The following is a 26940-nucleotide window of genomic DNA, read 5'->3' on the forward strand; positions in this document are numbered from 1 at the left end:
CGCATAGAAACCCAATGTAAAAGAAAGGGCGCGTGAATCTTTTCTTCAAATTTCATGAAAATATCGAAATATTCGAATGTTTATGTGCAACAACTATCGAGTAGACATGATCATAGTAGATATTGCTTATCATTTATATAACAGAATCGCCGTTTATTCTTTTATTTGTGAATAATAACCGTACGCCCGCTTCTGTCTAAAAATGTAAGTTTGGCCTTTATATTCCATATGAGAAGAAGGGCCTAAATCGAAATCTCGAAGAAAATGCATGTTTCGCCGTTTTGTTTTCTTTAATTATACATCGAACTAAAAACCATTTTAACTAATTTTCACCTCAATCTTGTAGTATTTTTGTTGCTTAATGTCGTAATAGCGAAAACGCAGTTTGTTTACATTTGCGCTTTAAGCCCTAATGAAAAATCTATGTCGAATTATCCTAAAAAATCAACGAACGTGGCAACGCTGCTGATGGCGAAAGCAGCCAAAAAGGTAAACCATTCATTCCGTCAGTAGTAGTTGTATAGGCGTGTATAGCGAAACATGCAAAACAAAATTGCATGTTGTCTATACACTACAGCATTCGTTTCTAGCAAGCTCACATTCCTTCATTCATTATTTTGATTGAAATATTTATCATCAAATAGTCGATTTGTAATTACCGATTCAGTTAACGTAGCGAAGAGAACCTTAATGTTTTAGCATTTACTTCTGCCAATCGAGTGTTTTGAAGTGTTTTTTTGTGCAGGGAGATGGTCGCAGTCAACATGTTGGAACTGCAAAATTGTTACATTGCGCTGGACAGCCCTTCGAACACGTACTTCGCCGGTCAAACCGTCAATGGGAAGGTTGTCTTGACCATTGTTGATTCACCGAAAAAGATTCAAGGTAATTCATTTTCTGCTGCAACTCAGCAAAAACAACGTAATGGTTATGCAGAAAGGCCTACTTTGATCACTGTCACTGTGACTGACTGTCAGAGTTATGAGCAAAAAATTTGGTTCGAGATGACATCAGCATGGTAGCGGTAGTGTTTGGTTTGAGAGATTCAAAGTGTTGCTCTGCAGGTTTGAGGGATTTTTTTGGAGATTCTTTCAGCCCGTAGGTAATTTTTTATGAACGTACATTCCAAGCAGACGTGTTTCGCTTTGTTCTGCGCTTCTTAACCCTTAAACTAGCACAACTAAAATGATGGGAAAATTCGTACAAAAAGTGGCTACACTTTTCAAAAAGATGTATAACGCAATTACTTTATATTTTTGGCTAAAATGAACTGGTTACTTTTTGTCACTTAATTTTTGTCATCCAGTCTAATCTAGTATTTAATCTTTTGTCATTCCAAAACAATATGTTCAGTTTTCTTAATAGTTATTAGTTCACTGTAACCTACGTATGTTTTTCAATCTAGCCTAAACTATTTTGGTACAAGTTGAATTCAGACCAAACATTCCGCCTAATAAAGAGCACAATGTTTCAACATTAACTAGGTGGGCGGCGCGTCTCGGTCGAATGAGAAAACATGCGGGTTATATGCAGAGGTTGAGACATTTTCGAGCATGTTGGTATTAGTGCGGACTGGTACAACAGAAACATAAACATCACTATTAGTACCAAATTATAAACATGCTTGTTGTGAAGTGTTTATGTTTTTATTTTTCAAATTATTTGCTTAACTGTAAACGCGTCTTTCAAACTTTTTAGTGCGACGAATTAAGCAAGCGTCCCGTGTAACCAAAAGTTCGCATAAGGAAGCTGCATAAGCTTCCCGTTTTAAGTAATTTTGCCACTAGTTTTATCTTCTAATAGCGGCTTAAGCAGCTTTCAAGTTGCATTAAAGCTTAAGCAGCTTGAAAGTTCGCTAGGAATTTTAAAGTGTACTTTTTAAGTATTATTCGAACTTCTTGTTGCTTGGGGTGTTCATTAATAAATGCAAAGAAAGGTCGAAAAATTAGTGCTTGAACTTGAGCTTGCATGACTGGTCCAATTTGTGACTTTTAGCTCCACCAGGCTCTACTGATTCCTTTTATGGCCCTTAGTAAGTGTGCAAATTTTGGTACCGATCGGTTGTGTCTACGGACCCTCCAAAAATTTCAAAGTTTATATGGAAGTTTGTATGGAAAATCGGTTAACATTGAAAATAAATATAAGATTTATTTTAACGGCTTTGTCAGTCTTTTGATAAATAATGGAACGAATTTTAGTATTTGTCCGACGTTTCGATGCTTTTTGGCATCATCTTCAGGGGAAACTAGTTTATAATGTCATGATTAGTCTGGTTTTGGGTTGACACATAGTTCTTGTACTTAAAATATAGTTCGTCCTTTGTCTAAATGCTTTGATAAGCTGAATGTCTGAGATATTGTTTGTTGTTCGTACATCTGTGCGTATCTGGATGGACAATGATATAAATCTTACGTAATATGTGCCATAAGTTGTAAAAAATAAAATAAAAATATAAATTTTGAAATATTGCTTACAAGTCGCCTAATATCAATTTTGGTTGAACCTATTATTTCAATTATTTGCGCCCTGTTGTATCTACTCCTTGCGCCCTGTTGTATATAGATACTGTGTGTGCAATGGCGGTCATAGTTTTGGGCATCGATAAATAGTCGATATTGTTGACATTTTTTTTTTCATAAAACGTTTATTTGACACGGCATTTGCAAAAGCTTTTTTACGCCGGGGTTTTTGTTTACATAACATGTTACAAAGGTTCTTAAGACTATCACGTTATAAAAAAATCACTTTCTAATGCTAACACTGAGGATTATCATCATTTTGAATGTTTTTAATTATACTCTATTTTCTTGAATTTCATTGTAAACCTATTGATAGTTTTTCTGTAATCTTTGTTTATTTTTTTTTCTTTATTTATATCGTTTTATCTAACTTAACTAACTGCGAAGAAATCTAAATTGTTTGTGGGTAGCAAGGGAAAAAAAACTAGAAACATTGTGGGGATAATTATATTTGAATATTTATTGTTTTCAGGAAATGATAAATATGGCTCATGTATGTAAGATCTCGTAAAGCGAGGATATCACGAACAGGTACATAGGGTGGTTTTCTTCTGGCTCGTAAGGAGTCTATTAATTGGGATCTGGCTTCACGATATTCAGTGCAAGACCAAACAACATGTTCAATGTCTTCGTAACCCTCTCTGCAAGCACATTGATTATCTTCTGCGATCCCAATACGGCGAAGATGCGCATTCAACGTATAATGGTTGGACATGAGTCTAGACATCACACGAATGAAGTTTCGACTTACATCCAACCCTTTGAACCATGCCTTCGTTGATACTTTAGGGATAATTGAGTGCAACCACCGTCCCAGATCTCCATTGTCCCATGATGTTTGCCAACTAGTAAGCGTCCTCTGACGAGAAGCGCTACAAAATTCATTGAAGGCAATAAGTCTTTCATAGATGTCACCGTCCAGCGCCCCTATTTTGGCTAAATTATCTGCTCTGGCTAAATTATCTGCCCGGTATGGAGCAATGAGCGGGAATCCACACTAAGGTAATTTGATAAGATTTATTTGTTAATTTAGTTAAGTATTCTCGTATCTTCTTCAAAAAGAACGGAGCGTGATTATCAAGCTTAAATGAGCGTAGTGCCTTAATTGTGCTGAGGCTATCTGTGAGGATGAAATAATGGCTCGGAAGTAAAGTATCAATGATTTCCAGACTATAGTGAACTGCTGCTAGTTCGGCTGTATAAACGGAGGCAGGTTCTGCAAGCTTGAAAGAGATCGAGGTGTTATTGTTGAAAATACCGAACCCAGTGGCCTCATTGATTCGTGACCCATCAGTGTAGAACATTTTATGGCAGTCAATGTGTTGGTATTTACTTATGAATATTTTAGGGATCTCCAGAGAGCGCTGGTGATCCGGAATTCCACGAATTTCCTCTTGCATGGACGTGTCGAAAAATAAAGTGGAATCGGGAGTATCTAGTATATTAACACATGTTAGAACATAACTAGAAGGCGTAATTTCTTGTGATATGTGATTGAAGTACACTGTCATGAATCTGGTTTGGGATTGAAGCTCGACAAGTCTTTCGAAATTTTCAATTACAAGTGGATTCATAACCTCACATCGTATAAGTAAACGAGAGGAGAGATCCCAGAATCGATCTTTTAAGGGAAGAACTCCCGCTAGAACTTCAAGACTCATCGTATGTGTCGATTGCATGGAACCTAAGGCGATTCGTAAACAACGATACTGTATTCGTTCCAATTTAATAATGTGAGTGTTTGCAGCTGAACGGAAACAGAAGCAGCCATATTCCATTACTGAAAGTATCGTTGTTTGATACAATCTTATCACGTCACTTGGATGAGCACCCCACCAAGATCCGGTTATTGTTCGGAGAAAATTTATCCTTTGTTGGCACTTCTTTATCAGATACCTAATGTGGCCTCCCCATGTACCTTTAGAATCGAACCAAATTCCGAGATATTTAAAGGTCATGACTTGGGCTATCGTTCTACCAACCAACTGAAGCTGAAGCTGAGCTGGATCACGCTTCCTTGAAAAAACAACCAACTCTGTTTTCTCCGTAGAGAAATCGATGCCTAACTTCAAAGCCCAACTTGATAAATTATCCAAACTATCTTGCAGTGGTTGTTGTAAATTTATGGCTTTTGGTCCTGTAACAGAAACCACGCCATCATCTGCAAGTTGCCTTAGAGTGCATGGGCTGACAATACAATTATCAATGTCATTCACGTAAAAATTGTAGAGAAGGGGGCTTAAACAAGAACCTTGTGGGAGGCCCATGTAACTTATTCTGAGTGTCGCCAAATCGCCATATGAAAAATGCATGCGCTTTTCTGACAATAAATTGTATAAATAATTATTTAATATCGGTGAAAGACCACATTGATGTAGCTTCTCCGAGAGAACATCAATGGAGACTGAGTCGAATGCTCCTTTTATGTCTAAGAACACAGACGCCATTTGTTCTTTTTTTGCGTAAGCTAGTTGGATTTCTGACGAAAGTAGCGCCAAACAATCATTCGTTCCCTTTCCCCTCCGACAACCAAACTGGGTATCTGATAGCAAGCCGTTCGCCTCAACCCAATTGTCGAGACGTCGTAGGATAATTTTTTCCAACAATTTCCTGATGCAGGATAGCATTGCAATCGGTCGATACGAGTTATGGTCGGAGGCTGGTTTTCCCGGTTTTGGAATGGCGATAACTCTCACTTGTGCGGGACTATGTTCTGCTCAAGAAGCTTATTGAATAAATTCAACAAGCGTCTTTTTGCTAGGTCAGGTAGATTCTTCACCAAGTTGAATTTAATTCTGTCTGGACCCGGAGCATTATTGTTGCATGAGAGGAGTGCAATTGAAAATTCCATCATTGTCAAAGGCGAATCTATGGAATCGTTACTTGTGGGAGCATCGCGAATGATTTTCTGCGCAGGAGCAGAATCTGGACAAACTTTCTTGGCAAAATTAAATATCCAGCGATTCGAAAAATCTTCGCTTTCATTAGTTACGTTTCGATTCCTCATTCTTCTGGCTGTGTTCCAAAGAGTACTCATTGATGTTTCTCTTGACAAGCCATCAACGAAACGTCTCCAATAACTAGACTTTTTGGCATGACGGAGACTGTCAAATTTGTTTTGTAAAATCGAATAATTTTCAAAGTTTGCACGTGTACACCCTTTCCGTTTCATAATTTCTTTGTAAGCAACTTGTTTAGCTTCATATGCATCCGAGCACTCTTTGTCCCACCAGGGATTAGGAGGCCGGCTGTTCATTATTATGCCAGGATTGCATTTCGTTTGGGTTTGTTCTGCTGCTTCAATTATCAAACCCGCTAGAAATTCATATTCTTCGGTAGGTGGTAGCTCTTCCGTCGAAACAAGAGAAGTGGAAATTAAAGATTGGTATTTTTCCCAATCAATATTTCGTGTCAAGTCATAAGGGACATTGATTGAATTCGTGAGGCCTAATTCACTGTTAATTGAAATAACGACTGGCAAATGATCGCTACCGTGGGGATCAGGTACAACCTTCCACGTGCAATCTAACCGAAGTGATGTCGAGCATAGAGATAGATCTAATGCACTTGGTCGTGCGGGTGGTCTGGGAATGCGTGTTGCTTCGCCTGTATTTAAAACTGTTATATTGAGCTCGTCACAAACATTGTATATCAAAGAGGATCGATTATCATTGAAGAGGGAACCCCACAATACTCCGTGCGAGTTGAAGTCTCCCAGTATCAGCCGCGGAGCAGCCATGGATTCCATTACCTCAAAAATCTGACGTTGTCCAATTTGAGCTTTGGGAGGTATACATATAGAAGCGATAGACATGTCTTTGCCTTTAATATTCGTTTGGACAGCTACAGCCTCAATGCCCGCAAACAAGGGGATGTTAATTCTATAGAAAGGATAGCACTTTTTAATTCCTAGAAGCACTCCTCCATATGGGGTGTCTCGGTCTAGGCGAATAATGTTGAAATCATTCAAGTTGAAATTAATGTTTGAGGTAAGCCATGTTTCACATAAAGCAAAAGCATCGCATTTCAAATTATGCAGCAAAATTTTTAAGGAGTCAATTTTAGGTATGATACTTCTGCAATTCCACTGTAAAACAGTGAGGAACGCTGAAAGTAGTGGTTCAGAAATATTGAATGCTTTGAAAATCCAATCAACAATTTCAGAAAATTTCAATAAACCTATCCCCGGTTGAGGCTCGGAGGAAGTTGAAGTTTTATTATTTCCAGTAATGGTGTTCTGTTTGGATTGTACATTACCAAAACCGGGAGGGACTGGTTTCGGTATTGCATCGGAATTCTTTAGCTTTGGCCGCAATTTATTTGTTGGAGGAGAAATTTTAAGGCCCTTGCTTGGCAGTTTGGGAAAAGAGGATTGTTTTCTTTTCCTGGATCCTCTAGGTAAAACAAATGATGTACCTTCGGACGCTTCGTCAGAGTCAGACTCTTTCGACAATAGAATAGCGTATCTGTTTTCTGGGACCGTGGGTTCAGGAGTAGCATTTTTCAGTATTTCTGCATAAGAGCGCTTAGATCTCTCCTTCAAGGATCGTTTAATTTTCTCCTCCCGCAATTTATATATGGGACATGCAAGGAGCTCGTGTGAAGTTTCTCCGCAATGTAAACATTTTTCTAAGTTTTTATTGCATGTATCCTCTTGATGAGCAGTTTACAATTGAGGCAATTCATCACACGAGGGATGAAAAGGCGAACGGGGAGACGAATTTTATTAATGAGAACATGGCTAGGCAAAGCAGACCCAGCGAAAGTTACACGAAATGAATAGGATGGTCGGTAAACTTTTTTCTCTTCTTCAATTGATACTGAGTACAATTGCTTAACATCGAGTATTTTTACTTTATTAAGTAGGGTGTTCTTGAAACAACCAACACCATGCTTAAGTATATCCTCGGCAGTGAGGCTGGGTTCGGAGATGACTCCATCGCATTCTATATCGCGCGAAAGTATATAAACTTTATATTCACGCGTGAAGAGTTCGCAGGCTACTATCTCGTTAGCTTGTCTAATGTTATCAATGCTAACTCGAAGTTTGTCTTTATTTATTTTCACGATCTCTGTTACAGCCGAAAATCGTGAAGTCAGATCCCGTGCAATTTGCACAAGGTTTAATGGCTTTCCTTTCCGCCTGAAGAAAACCTGCCAAGGTCCAGAAGACCCTTGAGGGTATAATTTTATTCTAAGGGGAGTTGAGGGAGGGGGATCAGAAGAATTTTGCTCTTGTGAAATGGAGGATTCCATCTCACTATCCTCCATCTCGCCTACCATACACAGTAAGTAAATTAAATACTAACACTAGCAAAATTATATTAAAATCTACCTGTCCTTCGAAGAGTTGCAGATTCTCGCTGTCTCCCTCTGTCACGCTCGGGTTGAACACAGCGCAACCACCACTACCAAGATGGAGCCGCTGACAAAGACTGAGCGATGAAAACGTGACCCCTTAAAATCACTATTTCTCATTTGTCACTTCATACATTGATTTATCGCAAATACTTTGTTTGCAGCACTTTTAGAACTTTGTATGGCAAATATTTTTGCTGAAGTAACAAAGTGATTATCTCGTCTATTTGAAGAGTTATGAACGATTTTTTTTTGAAAAATACACCATTTTCAAAAAATAATTATTTATTTTACAGAAATAACGCTCCCGCAGTTTTTTCACCAAAAACTAGAAAAGTTCCGATATTTCAAATGAAATTAGAAGATTGAAAATCCATTTGCAATGTTGGAAGATATATAGCTTTGAAAAACACCATTTTTGTTTTGAAAATCGCCTGTAACTATGCAAACAAACGAGATAGAAACTTCATTGCTTCGGAAAAAATGTGTATTTACAAAAGTTCTAAAAACCTCTAGAACAAAGTATTAGCGAGAAATTAACACATAAAAAGATATTAATAGAAAACCAATTTTTAACGAGCCACCCTACCTTAAATATTGCAAAAATCATATTACATGAACCATTAGAGATAGCCACATAGTTTTTTCAGAAAAGTTGCTTCAATTTGATGGATTTATAATTTTGTAGAACATTATGTAGCTGAATTTTACATATCTATGAAGTTGATACGTTGAACATCCTAACCACAAGGACCACCCTAATTCAACTAAGATAAAAAAATCGGCAAGAAAGTTCTAAGAAAGTTTGCCGAAGATACTATATATCTAAAACCAACGGTTTAGGCGCAAACAGTTTTGTCTTCCTAAATACAGCTTTGGGACCATAGTGCACTGGCTTCGGTATTTTCAACAATAACACTTCGATTTCTTTCAAGCTTGCAGAACCTGCCTCTGTTTACACAGCCGAACTAGCAGCATTTCACTATAGTCTGGAAGTCATTGATACTTTACTTCCGAGCCATTATTTCATCCTCACAGATAGCCTCAGCACAATTAAGGCACTACGCTCATTAAAGCTTGACAATCACGCTCCGTTCTTTTTGAAAAAGATACGAGAATACTTAACTAAATTATCAAATAAATCTTATCAAATTACCTTAGTGTGGATTCCCGCTCATTGCTCCATACCGGGTAATGAGAGAGCGGATAATTTAGCCAAAATAGGAGCACTGGACGGTGACATCTATGAAAGACCTATTGCCTTCAATGAATTTTATAGCGCTTCTCGTCAGAGGACGCTTACTAGTTGGCAAACATCATGGGATAATGGAGATCTGGGACGGTGGTTGCACTCAATTATCCCTAAAGTATCAACGAAGGCATGGTTCAAAGGGTTGGATGTAAGTCGAAACTTCATTCGTGTGATGTCTAGGCTCATGTCCAACCATTATACGTTGAATGCGCATCTCCGCCGTATTGGGATCGCAGAAGATAATCAATGTGCTTGCGGAGAGGGTTACGAAGACATTGAACATGTTGTTTGAAAACAATAAATATTCAAATATAATTATCCCCACAATGTTTCTAGTTTTTTTTCCCTTGCTACCCACAAATAATTTAGATTTCTTCGCAGTTAGTTAAGTTAGATAAAACGATATAAATAAAGAAAAAAATAAACAAAAATTACAGAAAAACTATCAATAGGTTTACAATGAAATTCAAGAAAATAGAGTATAAATAAAAATATTCAAAATGATGATTATCCTCAGTGTTAGCATTAGAAAGTGAATTTTTATTATAACGTGATAGTCTTAAGAACTTTTGTAACATGTTATGTAAAAAAACCCCGGCGTAAAAAAGCTTTTGCAAATGCCGTGTCAAATAAACGTTTTATGAAAAAAAAAGAATCAGGATGCTCGTTCGGATGTTTATATTTACTTCAAGGGCCCCAGCCGCCATGCTTAATTTTGCAAGTATAATATTAATAGACTGAAAGGTGTCAAATGTTCCCACCTTTCTCTCCATCTTGGTGGTGGATTGCCTAATTGCACCAATGCCGCCGATAACGCTATTTTTCATCGGCGCACACCTCTAACTCAGGCTGGATAAACTGGGGAAAATAATTGTATTGTTTTATGTTGTGTTTTATGTTGGCTATTGTCCTGTAGATGAGCAACATCGAGCCCGAAGCCGGTCGACAGAAAACAACAATAATGTCGTTTTTGCTTGAAGCGGAACTGAGTTAGTTTCTAACCCCAACTGCTGTCAAAATGTATGAACTGACAGCGGTTGGGGTTAGAACCTGACTCAGTTTCGGGGTCAATCGAAAACGCCATAATTTATGAGTTTCGGTGAACTGATGCACCGTCCGCTGCTCGTCGATTTGACCGTGGAAGAGCAGACTCGACTGAAAGTGATCTATGGTTCGGCCGAAGGTTTCCACGCGGTCGATCTCGACTAAGCTACCGTTTATGATATCTACCTTCCTAAACATGTAAGTTTGCACATTTTTCAACCGTCTATGGCAGTGGCGTAGTAAGCAAAATTTTCGGTGGGGGATATGTATATTTGTTATTTTAGAGAGCAGAAAAAGTTCAAAAACACCCTGAGCTGGCCCACAAGGTACCTACAAAATCAACAACTCAGGAAACTGGTTTGAGCAGCCACCCTACCCGCTAAAACAACTTCGGAACCTGATTACCCCCCGTTACTACCTTACAGCATTACTTCGGGGAGGTTTTTTTTCTATGTGCATGCAGCATCCATCCTCGACACACTACCAGCTGTCGACCATCACCACAACGTGGTAATTTCTGTATGGAAGAAGGAAAGCTAGCTGAATTAGTACTCTTCCCTAACGAGGACAATTTGGCCGGCAAACTTCATATTGTCTAATTTACTGAGCCCTTCCGCTTCCTTCTGCCATTCAACACAACGACTCGGTTCCCTTGTGACATTCAACGTCGCAGCTTCTTGACCGTTTGACTCTCTATCCGGTGCCATTTAGTACCGCAACTCCTATGGGCCCTTTGGCTCTCGTCTAGCGCCATTTAGTACCACATTCTCGTTGAGATCTCGACTTGTTCGCAAACTACTCGGTCTAGTCCCAGACGATGGACCTAGCTTATTCCGACGGAGAATTCCCCGGCGAGAGAAGTTCTTCCGAAACCGAGCCAACCAGTCAGGCTCCGGGGTCGGTCCGGTGATTCCAGTGGAGCAAGGCGTTCGATTCGCTGGTGCCCCGATGACGCAAAACTGGTGGTGTCTCGTCGCGATCTATACAGTCTAGTCCCCGACGCTGAATCTTGCTTACGCCGACAAAGAGTTCCCCAAGTTCTCAAGGTACCGATTCTTGTTCTGTCATCGCTATATTTCTCTCGGGCCTACCGGTAGGGTACCGCGGTCAGTCTGGCGATTGTGGGTGGAGCGTGGCGTTCGGTTCGCTACCCAGTGCTCCATCGCAGTCCACTCGGCTAATCTCCAGCGATAGATCAAACATACTCCAGCAGAGTTTTCCGGCGATGATTGCTCTCTTGCGGACATATTCTGCGCGGCGTGTAATGTGAGATGAGTAAACTCACCTCACTTTACGTGACTTTTCTCACCCGATTTTGAGAGTCGACACGGGTGAGGTCGTCTCACGTCACCCGAAGTGACTCTACAGAATTAGGTGAGAAAAGTCACGTAGAGGGGGGTGAGATTAGTCGTTTTACATCACACACCGCGCAGAATAGGGGCCGCTGAAACCGTTGCTCGCTATCTATCATGCCATTTCCGCTGTAAGGCAGTCATGATCTAAGTCACCACTTTGTTGACTGCGTTCCACGTAATTACGTCGTTTATCATTTTGTGGACAACATTAGCCAGGTTGATGTCCTGCCCTCCTGTTTCAAGTATCTCCCCGCGTATCGTTGCGTACCTCGGACCTTCGAAAGCCACTTGTCTCCGGTGTCTCCTCGATGTTCTCACACTTAGGGCACAACTGTGACGTTGCTTGTCCAATCCGATGAAGATACTTTCTGATGCAGCCATAGCCCGACAGGAACTGTGTCAGGTGGAAGTATACCAGCTCTACTTGCTTTCTGTTGAACTACGTTAACAGGTTTAGGAGGAGCCATAGGTAGGTCCACCTTTTTCAGTATTGTCCCATTTCTGCAGTCATTTCACCATCAAATCTATTCTCACCATCTTCCACGCGTTTCTGGTGTGTCTCCGATTGTAGCACTCGATATCCTCGGCCAGGGTGATGCAGACGATATTGTTCTATATGCGCTCGCAACCCATACGGCTATCAACCGGGACGTCCTGTACAGCTTTTCGCGGTTCCGCATGATTTTCAACGCTGCACCCCAGGCCGGAACTCCATATCACCGTATCGATGAAGAAACACTAGGTAAAAGACGTCTTGTGCTGCTTCTCGATTCTCGAACTACCGATCTTTCACATTACCTAAACACTTCTGCAGCACTATCCTGAGCATGTTGCGCCACGTTTGCTATTCCATCCGGACCGGAGCTGGACGCCGTCTAGTGCATGGCACCAGCTTTCGCTGCATCATAAGCCATCACAATCCTTCTGGCTAGCTCAGCCGAATCAACGTTCTCGGTTCCTCAACGAAGAGGTCTTCCACTTTCGCTCGCCAATCATGGTTGCTATAGGTATACTTCTTTCACACTCTCCAGTCCATGTTCGCCGTTAGTGAAGGACTAGAGAATGTGACGTCGAAGATAGGCTCTTTCCCGTTTCTCCGAAATGTGCTAACGGAATCTTCATTGCACAATCGTACATCTAACTTCACTAGAGCGGCTTGCAGGATACATCCTCTTGTGTTGGTTACTCTACCGCCCTCTTCACAATCTAGGCATTAAAGTCACCACCAATGACTACCGGCTTTCAGACGATCAACTGCTCGGTTAACGGTTTGAAAATTCGGTTGAGCTTCACCACTGTCCGCTTAGCAGATCCCATTGATTTTGGTTATCACGAAGCTTACGAGTTTGCTGAAGTTACTTTCTGGTACTACTCAATGATAAGTTACCACAAGCATTTCTGTGAGCCGTTTAGCTCCCGTTTTCGTGAGCTATTCAGCTTTCATCTCAGTGATCCATTTAGCTACTGATACCATGATCCATTTAGCTCCGGTTTCCGTGAATCATTTAGTTCCTAGCTTTATCGCGGTCTAGTCGGAAAATCACCGGCATTAACTCACCTTAATCCGACTGAGAATTCCTCGGCAGCGTAATTTCTCCTGAAACTGATACCCGTTTCCTTGAGCCATTTAGCTCCCAGCAGGTGAAAATACCCTACTCCGACTGAAAGTTCCCTGGCGGCGGAATTTCTTTCAGTTCCGATATCCGTTTCGTGAACAAGTTAGCTCCTAGGTTTGTCACGATACAAGTGAAGCATTTAACTCCGCTTCGTCGCGATCTACTCGATGTAGTCCTCGACGGTAAACCTAGCCTCCACAACGAGCCAACTGGTAGGTGCCGAGGTCTATCGCCAAGCAAATATCCTCAGAAGATAACTTTTGAACAAGAAACTTTAAAAAATTCCATTTAAAATATTAGGCACATTTTTGTCGAACGTATTCAAGGAAGATGGCAACCCTGCTATCGAAAACAGCCGCGGTTTTTGCGCTCTTGTAACTTTCAATAAAAAGTTATAGAAAAAATCGTAAATAATGGATATATCTGCTATCTCCAAAAGCGTAGTTAAGTATAAAGACATCGATTCCCGGTCGCGTCGTGATTTTCCGCAACGCCACTAAGACGTTAGAAGTGTTTTGTATCCGGAATGTAAACTAACCTATAGAACCGCCGCGGAGGTTTGCTTCGTCGAGTGTGAAGTGAAAATTCTCCCATAAATACCTGCTTTTCGGGTCGTATAGTACGCGATTATTCGCCGGAAAGTGTTCAAAAGGACCGTCGGACAGTCGGTCATCATACACCGGAGGAAATGGATTCACGAAGCGTTTTCCGAAGGTTTTTGCATCCCCGCAGAAGCAGCTTCAGTTGAGCATACAAGTGGGACGAGAGAATATACCTCCGCATTCGTCACTCCGCACTTTCGTACAAATGCTGTTGCAGCGGCTGAGAGAGTGAGAAGAGCTATTGCGAAATCGAGATGCGCGAACCGACTGAAAAGTGCGTATGCATAGTAGATGCAGAGGACTGTATTGTGATTGTCGCGGTTTGTATAGTTTTCTCTGTCTTTTTCGCTCTTGTGGGGCGTCCATGGATTTTCCAGCTTAACCAGCTGCGTTGGTATTGTGCCATTCTGACGTTAACTTGGGAGGCAAACAAACCGCTTCTGGGATTAAGAAGAGGGCGATAGTATTGAAATGCGAGATCTCAATAGGGCCCCCTACATGAGGCGCTAGTAGTGTCCTTACTGAGCAGTAATGTCACTTTTAATGATCGTGTAAGGTGAGTAATGACGGAATTCCCATACAATTCTAGTAATGACACTTTTATTGCGCGTGTAAGGGCCCCCAATGTGCGTACTTTAAACGCCAGATATCTCAATTGGTTTGACCAGTTTGGCAAAACACGGTATATAGGTGCCAAACTGGTTAATGCTCTGCATGGGTGGGGGACACGGACGGAGCGGTACAGCTTGCGATAGTCCTGGACTAGTCTTCTGTATCTGCTGCATGCATACTGTTGTTGATAAATTGCGCTGTACTTGCAAACGTAAGAAAGAGAAAGGATTGCTCGAGCTGTTTGATGCGTGAGAAAGCTGGAGATTTTGAGGATATCTGGAGAAGGTTTGGCATGGGACGAAAAATGAATAAGCAAGTATCAGTCACTAGCGTAAGTAGGAGATGAGGAAGGAAATAGAAAAACTGGTATATTTTTCTACAGACTTATTCTAATTTATATGTACAAAAATCAAATAAATACACTAAATACGCCTCGATTTCTTACCTCATGTAAGGAATCGAAAGTCTTATTGTAATGTTATAATCCATTTGATACAAACATTACAGTAAGCCAGGGCTGGTTGATGGAACGATGACCTTGGAACATGTCTGGCGCTGTACACGAAACGGGTCATCGGAAAGTCAATTGAGCTAACACCTACCTAAATCCTTGAACCAAGTTATTTGCATGGATATGTTAAAATACATGCAAACATTTTTTTTCTGTAAATCACTACCAGCTAGTGGGAGTTAGGATGGTTAACACACACACACACAATCGAAAACGCCATAAGTATTGCGTCCTGTCTCGTGTCTTAGTGAAACATATTTAATTCAAATATTATTTTTACACATAACAAACTAGCAAAAGGTACAGTACCAAAAAAATCGAAAAAAAATTAATAGTAGTAAACCAACTGAGGCCATGACAAAAAAATTCAATTTTTTTCGCGATGATAATAATTTGAAATAACTTTGAGCGGCCAAAGAATCATTACCGGTACTTAAAAGTAAAACCTTACTCTGTATGACGAGCATACTAACAAATTCACTCGTGCAAAGGTTATTATTATTATAACTCCTCCTGGAAAGAGAAGCAAGCTTGTTCATCACGAATAAATTAAAAGAATGACACAAATTCATTTACTAATTTAGTGCCAAAATAGAAAGTCTAAACGATGCAGAAAATGAGGAAGAGACTCCGGTTTTTGTCGCATCTTAACACGAGATAAGGATATTGTCAATAAAAATATTGACAAAATTGCTTCATTATGTCAATCCCATTTGATTTCCACATGATCAATATTTTAAAGATGCCCTTACACCATCAATATATTATCAATAATTGATTTATTGGCAATATTTCTGCTCGTGTAGGGTCCGCTTTACGACATGATAGAAGGAATTCAGTGGATTAATTCTTGGCTTTTGCCGGCCCATGCAACACAGTCTCTATGCCGGGGTTCTCCGGAGCAAGATAATAGTGATATAACCGCCTAGTGAACACCAGCTCCATGGATAAGATCTAAAACATCATATGGCCGAAAAATAATCTTCCTGATTATTTTTGCTGCTAGTAGTCTGTGTCTTTTTCTTTATCTTGCGAACTAAAGCAGTCAAATCATCTTTTGTGCTGCTTTACCGTTCCCTTTGACTCGTTGACTAAACGCATGATATTCTTGAACCTAGTTCCATCCTAAAAATAGAAATAGAAATACTAGAAGCTAAATTGTTACGATCATGTCATAAGAACTTGAGTTGATTGAAAATGGCATCGTCTCCAGAGAGTTATCCGTTAATAATGTCAAATGCGAAACTCATCCGTAGAATGGCGTAGTATAAGGAAACAAGTCGCGACAATAAAGTTATTATTAATCTCCGATTCTCTAATTCACACTGGGTATTCAGAAGTGTTTGTAGACAGGCAACTCAGGAGCTAAATGCAGTGTGTATGTGATATGTTGTGACCTGGTTGAGCCTGTACTGTACTGTAGTTGTACTGACACAGGCTATACATTTAAACTTTATACATAAAATGCAATATATACGTCTTTTTCCAGGTCTCGTGATACGTGTGAAAGGAGTAGCAGAGGTGAATTGGACGGTACGACGGTGGTCGAACAGAAACAGACGCATCATTCGATACCACGGTCGCCAGGATTTTATGAAATTCACAACATATCTAGCTGGATCAGCAAACGGCAGCACCATTGAACTGCCACCCGGTACGCACACCTACACGTTTTCCTGTGTTCTTCCACCGAACCTCGGAACCTCAGTGGAAGCTGATCATGGTCACATCCGATACACACTGAAAGTCGTTATGGAGCGCCCGTGGAAGCTGAATAAATCTTACAAAATGCCTTTCACCGTTATGCAGCCTGTGGATCTCAACTACGAGAGAAGTGCTGGCTTACCGATCAAGGTGCAGAATATTAAGACGATTTATTGCTTTCCTTGCGGTTCTAGTTCAGTAAACATGTTCGTTAACATACCAGTTTCCGGGTATGTCTCCGGACAAACCATACCTGTGAAGATCGATGTCGATAATCGAAGTATGACGGACATGGATGCAATCAGTACCAAGCTAGTGCAGCTAATTACCTTAATCAGCCAAACTCCTTACAAGAGACTGAAGATTGTTCCTAAAGTGATCGTGAAAACACGCTGTTCAGGTGTGTGCAAGCGGTCGAAGAAGAGTTACGAACAATACCTTTTAATACCTCCAACACCGCCGACCAGCACAGTATGCGACGTGTTACATGTAAACTACAGCATCGAAGTAGTAGGAAAATTTGGAGGTTTTTTGAAAAAGCTCAGAATACGAATTCCCATCACCTTGGGAACGGTCGCCATGACGATTCCTTCATTCGAATCCATGACAGCTCCAGTTGTACAGCAACCACTGGCCAGTACGTCCGCGAGTGCCCCTTTACCTGATGATTTTCCTGTACCTTCCGGAGTGGCCAGTACATCAAGCTTCCCAGTTGATTCATGTAAGTATATTCTTTAGTTGATTTCGTCACGCAATCATATTTTTTCACTTGTTTAACAGCTCCTCCGACGTACGAGGAAGCGATGAATGCCAATCCTATCAACATTCAGCACGGAAGGCAATCCAACTGTATTGGTTGGCAATTAAACGCTTCGGATACACCGCTGTTAGCTTTAAACCACAGTTACGAAAAATGATGTTATGTCTAGAGGTTAGCAATTTGGAAATATTCTTTAATTGATCCTATAGAAGACGATTGTTCTTGGACTATTTTTAAAAAGTTAAAGAAGATATTATTTATACATGAGCATGTCGACGCATATAACTGTTTTACAAATAAGCACAGAGTAAGCAACATTGACAACGACTTTACTAGGATTCAAACATGCAATAAGACTATCGAATCGATAAGGGTATCCGATCGGGTACCCTTCTATTTATTTAAATACTCCGCACATTTTTTTTATTTTGTAACTTTAAACTAAAAAAAAAACAATTTTATTTACTTTACAAACCGAAAAATGACGTCTCTGATAAATGGCAGCATGCTGCCCAGCCAGAAGTAGGATCCATTTGTTTCTCTTACATTACACCATGATCAGATGCATTTTGCAACCTTCAATCTGTTCCCCGATGCTGTTTACAATCTGAAGTGACACTTAAAATCAAACGATAATAGATCTGAAGGCTGTCTCTTATTTTTATTTTTGTACGTATATATGTATGTATATTATTCTAAAATAAAAATATAACAATAAATAATAATCCGCACCAGGCAATGCACTAAACATGGACATTGGCGCAGATATGCACCCGTCTGAGCTCCTCTATCCCTTAGAAATCGCCTTAAAAGTTGAAGACATTATTAAGTAGGATTATTTAAAAAAATTATAATTATTATGTACTTTATGTTGTATATAGAAAGGCATTTATACATTGAATACTCAATCGGAACATTACATAAATCTTTGAACCGCTCAACATTATTTTTTGATTCCGAGAAAAGGACAATCGCCTCCCCTAGATATGGAAACTTGCATAAAGAAATCTCTCTGCATAAAGAATCCTATTATATTGGTTAAACTGCGTTCGCTCACATTCGTTCGGTGACTCTCGGACCGATAGGTCGATCTTTCGAGTCCGCGCAGCGTAAACTTATAAATATTAAAACTAATCCGCTGTCCAGGTTATCTTGCGCATTCTCCGTCTTGTTCCACTATTTTCCCTTCTTTTATTTATTTAGTTATTTATTTGTGAAGTGAAGCAGCAATGTTTCTTTTCCAGTATGCTGCATGAATACCGCTACATACAAGTTAAGTATCACATAATATTACTTTCCCCATTCTTGTCTTCTATATCACCATGCACTAGGCAGTAGACCCATACAAAAATGACTTCCCCTGATAATGATTTGCCTCAAGGCGAGATGGATGTCGAAATAAAATCGCCTCCCTGGCTGAAATTGTACCCATCCACCGCAACCGGGCCGTTTGCATTCTTTTTCCGGACCAAAGACAACAAATGTTTGAATCTATTGCAAATCTCTCGATTTCTTACGGAGAGCGATATTCGACTGTGATAGAAATATCGTAAAATTCGGCTGGTGATTAATAGTTTTAAGCAGGCGAATGCTATTGCTGGCTACGGTCATTTTACGAAGGAGTATATGTACCATCTAATCGGGTTGAATGTGACGGGGTCGTCTCCGATTTGAGTTTGAATTGTGCGGATCTGCTGCTGGTTGGTTGTTTTAAAGACCCCATGCTTCAGCCAGTGAACATACTGCTAACGATTGCATTCAGCATCAGTCGCTAGAGATATGACGGCACAAGTCTTTACGAATACAGTCGTGATTCGCTGGTTGGACACTTTTTAACTGGACTGCTTTTTAGTTGGACCTCCGCTAGTTGGATCATTGTCCAACTAAAAAGCATCTGAATGTCAAAATCTTGTCAAATTTACTTTGACAATCAATCTGACAATTATTAGAGATGTGAATAGATGCAATTACACAGAGTTTTTGGCATCTGCCAGTCGGTCCAACTAACGAATCAAATTCGTTCGTCGGACAGAGGTGTGGCCCAACCAGCGAATCACGACTGTATCTATACTAAGATGTCTACTGACGAAGACGACGCTGCGCCTTGAAGCAATAGAAAAATGAGAAACATTTCCTCTCCTAAGCTTCGTTGTAAAGGTCAGAATGGTGTACCTTCAAGATCCTCTAAAGTTAATAGCTCGAGGAAGTACTGGTGCAAAACCGAAGCAAGCAGCTCCTGGTCTCAGAAACCTTATCTCAGAAAAGGAGTTCCCAGAACTTTCTGGGACATCCGAAACCCGAAGAATCCCCATATCTCAGCCAGAGAAAGAAACCAGGCCTCATACAATTCTCTGACATTGTGGACCGAAACGAAGATTTAATAAATTTTAGGGCAACTTAGGCTTTCTTGCGAAATTGACGTAACCTTTTAGGCGAGGGGCATTATTATTCACAAACACATTTTATTTGGACAAGAGCAATTTTTTCATTCAAAGTTTTAAATCTTCCACGATTCTGACAGCGAAACTTTTCTCTCTAACAGCATCCGGGTGTACTGCAGGCCTTTCCGGTCTTGCATTCACATTTGCACGTACATCCTGATCCGCATGGTGTGTCTGTTCCACAGCACGTAGTGCATCTGCAATCTATGGAGAATTCGAACAGAGTAGTTACAATCCCATCACTAGTATGTGGAGCGAAGATTAATTTTTGATTATAAAGTTACTCACTAGCATTACCACAGCATTTACACGACATTCTGGTTGTTGCTCTGACGACACTCTCAAACAACTAATCTTATCAAACACGAATATTTTTATATCGGGTAATCAACTGGTCTGCGTAGCTTGCTATCACCGCAATGGATACTGTCACTACAGAATAGTGCACTCCATGTCGACTGAGAGACATTTTATAGGCGCAGCCTACTTAAGGCGGCGGGTGCACAGCATATATTACTCATTGACGTTGGCGTCGTGTGCATTTTTGGAAGTGTAGATAGTTTCAATAGAAGTATCGAGCGCAACCGTTGGATAGTGAAAAATGTTTTGCGCTCCAGCCAATTCAAGTGTCAATTATTATCTACGATAATTACATTATAGGGTAACTGTTCCTTAAATCACACATGTTTAATCATTTCATTTTTTTATTTTGTTCATTTCAATATTTTAATTCTTTTTTCTTTGACTTGATAATAGAGGTTTAAATTTTAGAGTCATTCTCCTCTTTTTCGATTTACTAACTACGCTATACCCGCCCTTACATTAATTTTGTTAATTTTACCCAGTTTATACACTTTATTCAGTATGATGTGCATCTTGAATCAAAATCAATAATAATTATCGTTAACCATTGTTTGAGGGCCCTGCAAAATTGAAAGAAAGAATTGAATAATCGCGAAGAGTGCGAGCGTTTGCATGCTAACGTGTATTATTGCATAGGCGATTGTACGTCGCGCGTGCTAGTATGTATGAGTTTATATATATTCGATTATATCTGCATATTCGAGTGGTTTCTTGAATGTTCCTGTGGACCGCGAGTCTGAGGTTTAAGTTTTGTGTACAGTTCGGATGCTAGAACAAAGTTAGTCAACAATGTAACCTTGAAACTTGTTCTCCAGGGTATATGAACGCCATTTTTTGAGAATAGTTCAACTGAAGCTGCTCGGACCTAGGCACAGTGGATCCACTCCATACAAAAGCTGGACAAAACCTCAAAAGTAGTTTAAAATGACTGAAAATATCATCTACGAATAATTTTGGTACGCAGAACTCGATTTTCATTAAGAGGGTACTCTTATATTATTGAGGCAAAAAGTACCTAATGTTTATTTTTTTTTGGAAGCACTAAAATGACTTAGACATGTGCGCTATTCTGTAAAATATTTATTAAGGGTTCATCTATAAAATCCAAATTTTCGAGTGTAAGGGATCAAAAATGGCGTCCAAAATGGCGACTTTCTCGGAACAAGATTTTTCGAATCTGCGGGCATTCTCGTTTTTGAACCACTCAACCAATCAACTTCGGGTTTTGCCCGCCTAAAAGAAGACAACATTCTCGGGCGCTTAACCTACAAAATCGCAATATTTAGAAAATTACCGATTTTTTACAGCCAGCCAAAGTGGAAAAATCATGCGAAAAAATGATACTTTATTTTCAAGCGGCCACCATTTTCTATATCAATTTTTTTCATGTTGTTTAGGTTGGGGCGCCTCTACGGAATGCTATCTTCAAGATCGTTTTGATTTGTTGCCGTCTACAACGACGAATTACGACCTGTATCGTGCCGGCAGAGGAGGTCGGTTTTCGAGACACCTCTGGCTGGAGCCGCCATTTTGGACGCCATTGTTGACACCTTACACTCAAAAATTTTTATTTTACGGATGGAACCTCAATAAACATTTTGCATGATAGCGCACATGTCTAAGTCATTTTACTTCTTAAAAAAAATACCAAACATTAGGTACTTTTTGTCTAATTATATAAAAGAACCCCTTAAATTAGGACGCAAAATTGGAAATTAGATAGCCTAGGATGGCTCTAAAAGTTTTTAATTTAATTTTCGAAAAAGTGAATTTTATAAACTTTCTAACCCAGATACTTTGTAAGTGAACAGAAACATTTTGATTTGCTAGGGTAGTCCTTAGTTACTATTGCGCCACGGTGGTTCCAATTTGTCGAAATTTGTTGAATAAAAAAAGATGTAATTTTAAACATTTTTTGTGGATGTTCAGCCTAACCATAGTGAAAAAAATCATTACTTCCATAGATCTTTACGAAATAATCCTCATGAACTAATATATGAAAGTATGTATTTAGAATAGTTATAAAAGGTAACGTTTCTTAAGGTGTTTGATAGAATGCCTCAAATTCTTGTTTTATTGGTTTATTTATAGTTATCGCCAAAGCTACTAAATGATGACAGGTTTATTTGATTTTGATGAAGATCTCAAATCATGGCTTACTATGCTCATGTCACAGTTCCTCATACTGCAGCTGAGCCGCTCAATACTTTGCCATTAATTTTCAATTCCGGTGATGATATGAATATCTCTCCCTATGGGTAATGACTTGGTTTTTCAAGCAAAAATGTCGTCAGCATACTTTACACTGTTTGTGTATACTCGAAAGAGCTGAATAGCTCAACCTTTTACCAAAATATTGTCTGCAGAGTAAATGAAGGTTTTGTTTGTTGAATAAAAACCCATTGCTTTCAAATAAACGCATAGGCGTTCGTTTTTGCAAGAAACTCTCGTCAATTTGGAAGTGAATGATTTAGGGAGGTTTTGAATTTGATTGTTGATTGTGATAGATACAATAGGAAGTTGGCACTTGTAAATAAATTTCGCATCACTGGTCATTATCCTCGTTGTTCGCCATATGCATTTTTTCTTTAGAAGTTTGATTATATATTCGCTCTTGCTGTTTTCGCTGATGTACAGTGTTGCGACGCCCTTTATACGCAAATATATGGCAGTGAAACTAATGATCATTCCCTCGCGCATCTGTCAATACGGGCCAGTTTGCTATTGAGTGCTAGAAGTGTTATAGGACGAAACAGAGATGGCATAGAAAAATGTCGTAGTCCTCGGAATTAAATGTTAGCGGAACTAGTTCAGGGAACCGAAAGAACAATGAAATGTAATTTATTAAATGAAACCGTTGATTTGAATTTGTGAATTTATTAATAAAACTATTACAGCTTTGAAGCCGCTGTATAACAGGACTATCAAAACGGTGTTTCCTTCCAAAACTAGCCGCAACTAGGCCCCCTTACCCAGTCGAATCTCGATGAAGATTCAGAGTCCGAAGCGGAGAGCGAGTACTCCATACGAACGTGATCCCAGCGAGGTGCTCCCTGGGTAAGGGGGCCAACGAGAGTCCAGCTTTCCGCAGCGCAGTTTTTAGCCAAAACGCTTCCAATATTTACCGGACGATCAGAAGAATGGCCAATGTTTATCTCCAGCTACGAGACGGCAAACCAGGCTTGTGGATTCTCTAACGTCGAAAACCTAGGACGGTTGCAAGAGAGCTTGAGAGGTCAAGCATTAGCAGCAGTCTGAAGTCGCCTGCTATGGCCAGATGCCGTGCCTCAGATCATCGAATCTCTTCGGATGCTGTACGGACGACCCGAGCAATTATTGAATATGCTGTTTGTCAAAGTTCGGAAGGCGGAACCACCCAAGGACGATCGTTTGGCGACATACATTGGTTTCGGTATGACGGTGCAGCAACTCGTCGATCATTTGGAAGCAACTGATCTAAAAGACCACTTGGTGAACCCTATGCAGATCCAAGAGTTGCTAGAAAAACTACTAGCTAGTACAAAAATGGAATGGGTGCGCTACAAAAGAAGAGAGCGCCGCGTAACTCTTCGAACATTATCCGATTTTCTATCGGAGATTGTGAGGGATGCCAGCGAGGCCACGTTGTACTGCGGAGGATATTCGCAACTTGAAAGTCATCCAAGAAGCGGGAAAGGTAAACCGAAAGAGCGCTGCTCATTGCGCATCGGAAACTGATACTTGGCGCGAGGTAGAAGGAAAGAAGCCGTGCAAAATCTGCTCTCGGTCAGATCACCGCATCCGTAACTGCCACGAATTTCGTAAATTGAATCTGGCGATGCGCTGGGAGGCTGTACGAAAATGGAGTCTGTGTAAAACCTGTTTAAATGACCATGGGGATTCCCCTTGCAAACTCAGTTTTCGCTGCAATGTCGGCAGCTGCAGTGAATCACACAATCCGCTTCTACACCCGGCAGAACTCTACGCTAGTTGCAATGTGCATCGATTCCAGCAGCAATCGGTGTTCTTTCGAATGGTTCCAGTAACACTGTACAATGGACTGTATGCGGTAGACACGATCGCGTTCCTCGACGAAGGTTCTTCATATACGTTAGTAGAGAAAGCCTTGATAAAACAGCTGAAGGCGAAGGGAGTTGTGCAACCGCTTCGTGTAACGTGGACTGCAGGTGTTTCGATTTCAGCTCGAGATTCTACACAGCGCTTCCAAATTAAGAATGCACACACGGTAGAAGAGCTGAAACTGCCTGTGTTTTGAAGAAATTGCTAATCGGTTCAAGCATCTCCGCGACATACCTTTAATGGACTATAAGCAAGGTGTTCCAACGATATTAATCGGGCTAAAGACTTGTACGCTCCACTCGAGACTAGGGTTGGACGCCCCGATGAGCCCATAGCGGTGAAGTCGAAGTTGGGTTGGACGGTATACGGTCCGGTACGGAGTGACGATCCAAAAGAAGATTTTGTTGGTAATCATTCTTGAAGTAGCGTATCGAATCAAGAATTACATGACATCCTAAAAAAGTATTACGCCTTGGAAGAGGCAGGCGTTTCAGTAGCCCTAATTCCGGAATCGGGCGCGGAGCGAAGAGCAAGAGAAATTTTGGACAGTACTGCAGTAAGGATTGGAAACCGCTTTGAGACGGGTTTGCTGTGGAAGTTGGACCAGCCCATCTTTCCGGACAGCTATTCTATGGCATTAAGACGATTGAAAGGCCTTGAAAAGCGTCTTGTGAGAGATGAAAATCTGTTCAACAAGGTACGAAGCACGATTGCTGAATATTTATCGAAAGGATACGCACACAAAGCAACGTTCCAAGAATTGCAAGACCACAAAGCTCCCAACGTGTGGTATCTGCCATTGAACATCGTGATCAACCCCAGGAAGCCGGATAAACTCCGTTTAGTGTGGGACGCGGCAGCAGCGGTGGGTGGTGTCTCGTTAAATTCCCAATTACCAGACATGCTGACATCTCTTCCCTCTGCTATATGTCGTTTCCGTGAACGTGAAGTCGGATTTGGAGGTGGTATAAAAGAGATGTACCACCAAAGGACGAATTCTCCACGCAGTATCCGGAGGCATCGAAGGCCATTGTGGATAACCACTATGTCGACGATTATTTTGACAGTACCGCAATAAAAAACTGGGTAGCGAGTTCTAGTGAAGTCCTTCAGGCTCTGGGTGAAGCCAAACCAGAACAGCGAATACACTTTAACGAAGGCAAGCGTACAGGGACTGAAAGAGTTCTAGGAATTCGGAAAGTGACGAGTTTTGTTTCACGACAAGGCTAACAAGGTAATGAGCTGATGCCTTTTATAACGGGTGAGCAATGGCCAACCAAAAGAGCAGTCCTGAGTTGTGTGATGAGTTTTTTCGACCCGCTAGGGCTGATGGCCCCATTCACTATCTATGGAAAGATGCTCATGCAGGATCTCTGGCGAACGGGCTGTGAATGGGATGAGGAGATAGATGAGGAATCAATAGCTAAGTGAAAAAATTGGATACGATTACCGGAGATTGAACAAATTAGAATACCTCGCTATCATATTTCGTGAAAGGGCAGAAGGCGGACTTCAGTACAGTACTTTACAGCTGCACGTATTCGTCGATGCCAGCTCAAACGCATATGAGTGCGCAGCGTATTTCCGGATTTTGGTCGCTGGAAAACCGTGTTGTTCTCTCGTGATGGCGAAGTCCAAGGTAGCTCCACTAAAGCAGCTGACGATTCCACGACTGGAGTTGTAAGGGGCGGTGCTGGGATGCAGGCTGTTAAACACCATTATCGAAACACATTCGCTGCCGATAAAGCAACGGTACATCTGGACGGATTCTAGAACTGTTCTTTGCTGGATTCACTCCGACCAGCGAAAATACAAGCAGTATGTTGCTTTTCGAATTGGAGAGATCCTTTCTTTTACTAATCCGGAAGAATGGCGCTGATTACCTACAAAGCACAATGTAGCAGACGACGTGACTAAGTGGCAAGCAGAACGCCGATTCGAATCCGACTCACCATGGTTCCAGGGGACAAGCTTCCTAAATCATTTCGAAGAGCTATGGCCGCAGCAACCGCAAGTAGATCCAAATGTGTTGGAGGAAATTCGGGCAATAAATATGTTTCTCGATGTCTCAGTTATGGAAGCAGTTATTGACCCCCTCAGATTCTCTAAGTGGAAGGTTCTGATTCGGACTGTAGCTTGTTGTCTAATGTATAAAGGCTCCTTATTTTAGAGAGGAAGTTTCCAGACGCGTTTATGAATTCGTAAGTTTTAACATGTTGACTTAATCGCCGGAACATTTTTATAATTGCGAGATCATCGGTGTTCCGGTGTACCTACACTGCGTGAATGATTGGGTTTGTATTACCGCGAAAGGCTCGTGTGTTTGTATGTCATTGTGGGCGTTCTTTTAATCACATTGGTGTTAAAATTCACCTGTTCAACCGATCGGTTTCAAACTTTGAGGGAATAAAATGAACCCTGTTATCAAATATTTTCCATGTTCGTTTTACCCAACTTCATAGCCAGATTCAAATGTACACACCAAAAAAATCTGACTTTTATCGTTGACGTAATTGCAAACATGACACAATTCAACAAACCGTAATTTACGAAATGACAGAACATTACCGTGTTCTATTTAATTTTACATGAAACATATACTTTACATGCGCAATGACTTAAAATTACACTTCCTGCCATTCAGAACAAACGCTGTATGTGGAGTAAAATTACATGATTTACGAAATTAAACGTCATGTAAAATTAAAATCAAACGTAAAACTAAGTCATTTTTGATGCTCGTA

The 26940-nt window shown here is 40.6% G+C and overlaps 1 protein-coding gene and 1 long non-coding RNA gene across 2 annotated transcripts; one reads left to right on the forward strand and one right to left on the reverse strand.

Annotated features, from left to right (window-relative positions):
• Window positions 1-502: 502 nt before the first annotated feature.
• On the forward strand, window positions 503-19678 carry LOC131685927 (arrestin domain-containing protein 2-like). The gene is made up of 3 exons (XM_058969962.1): window positions 503-885; window positions 16359-17294; window positions 17354-19678. Exons 1-3 carry the CDS (start codon window positions 750-752, stop codon window positions 17488-17490), a joined length of 1209 nt encoding a protein of 402 aa, XP_058825945.1. The 5' UTR covers window positions 503-749; the 3' UTR covers window positions 17491-19678.
• A 97-nt stretch (window positions 19679-19775) lies between these two features.
• On the reverse strand, window positions 19776-20402 carry LOC131685937 (uncharacterized). Its single transcript, XR_009304890.1, has 2 exons — window positions 20063-20402; window positions 19776-19978 (listed from the first exon to the last, which is right to left on the reverse strand). It is a non-coding gene; the product is annotated as an uncharacterized LOC131685937 (long non-coding RNA).
• Between the last annotated feature and the right edge of the window lie 6538 nt (window positions 20403-26940).

Source organism: Topomyia yanbarensis, chromosome 2, assembly GCF_030247195.1.
Source record: "Topomyia yanbarensis strain Yona2022 chromosome 2, ASM3024719v1, whole genome shotgun sequence".
Lineage (NCBI taxonomy): Eukaryota > Metazoa > Arthropoda > Insecta > Diptera > Culicidae > Topomyia > Topomyia yanbarensis.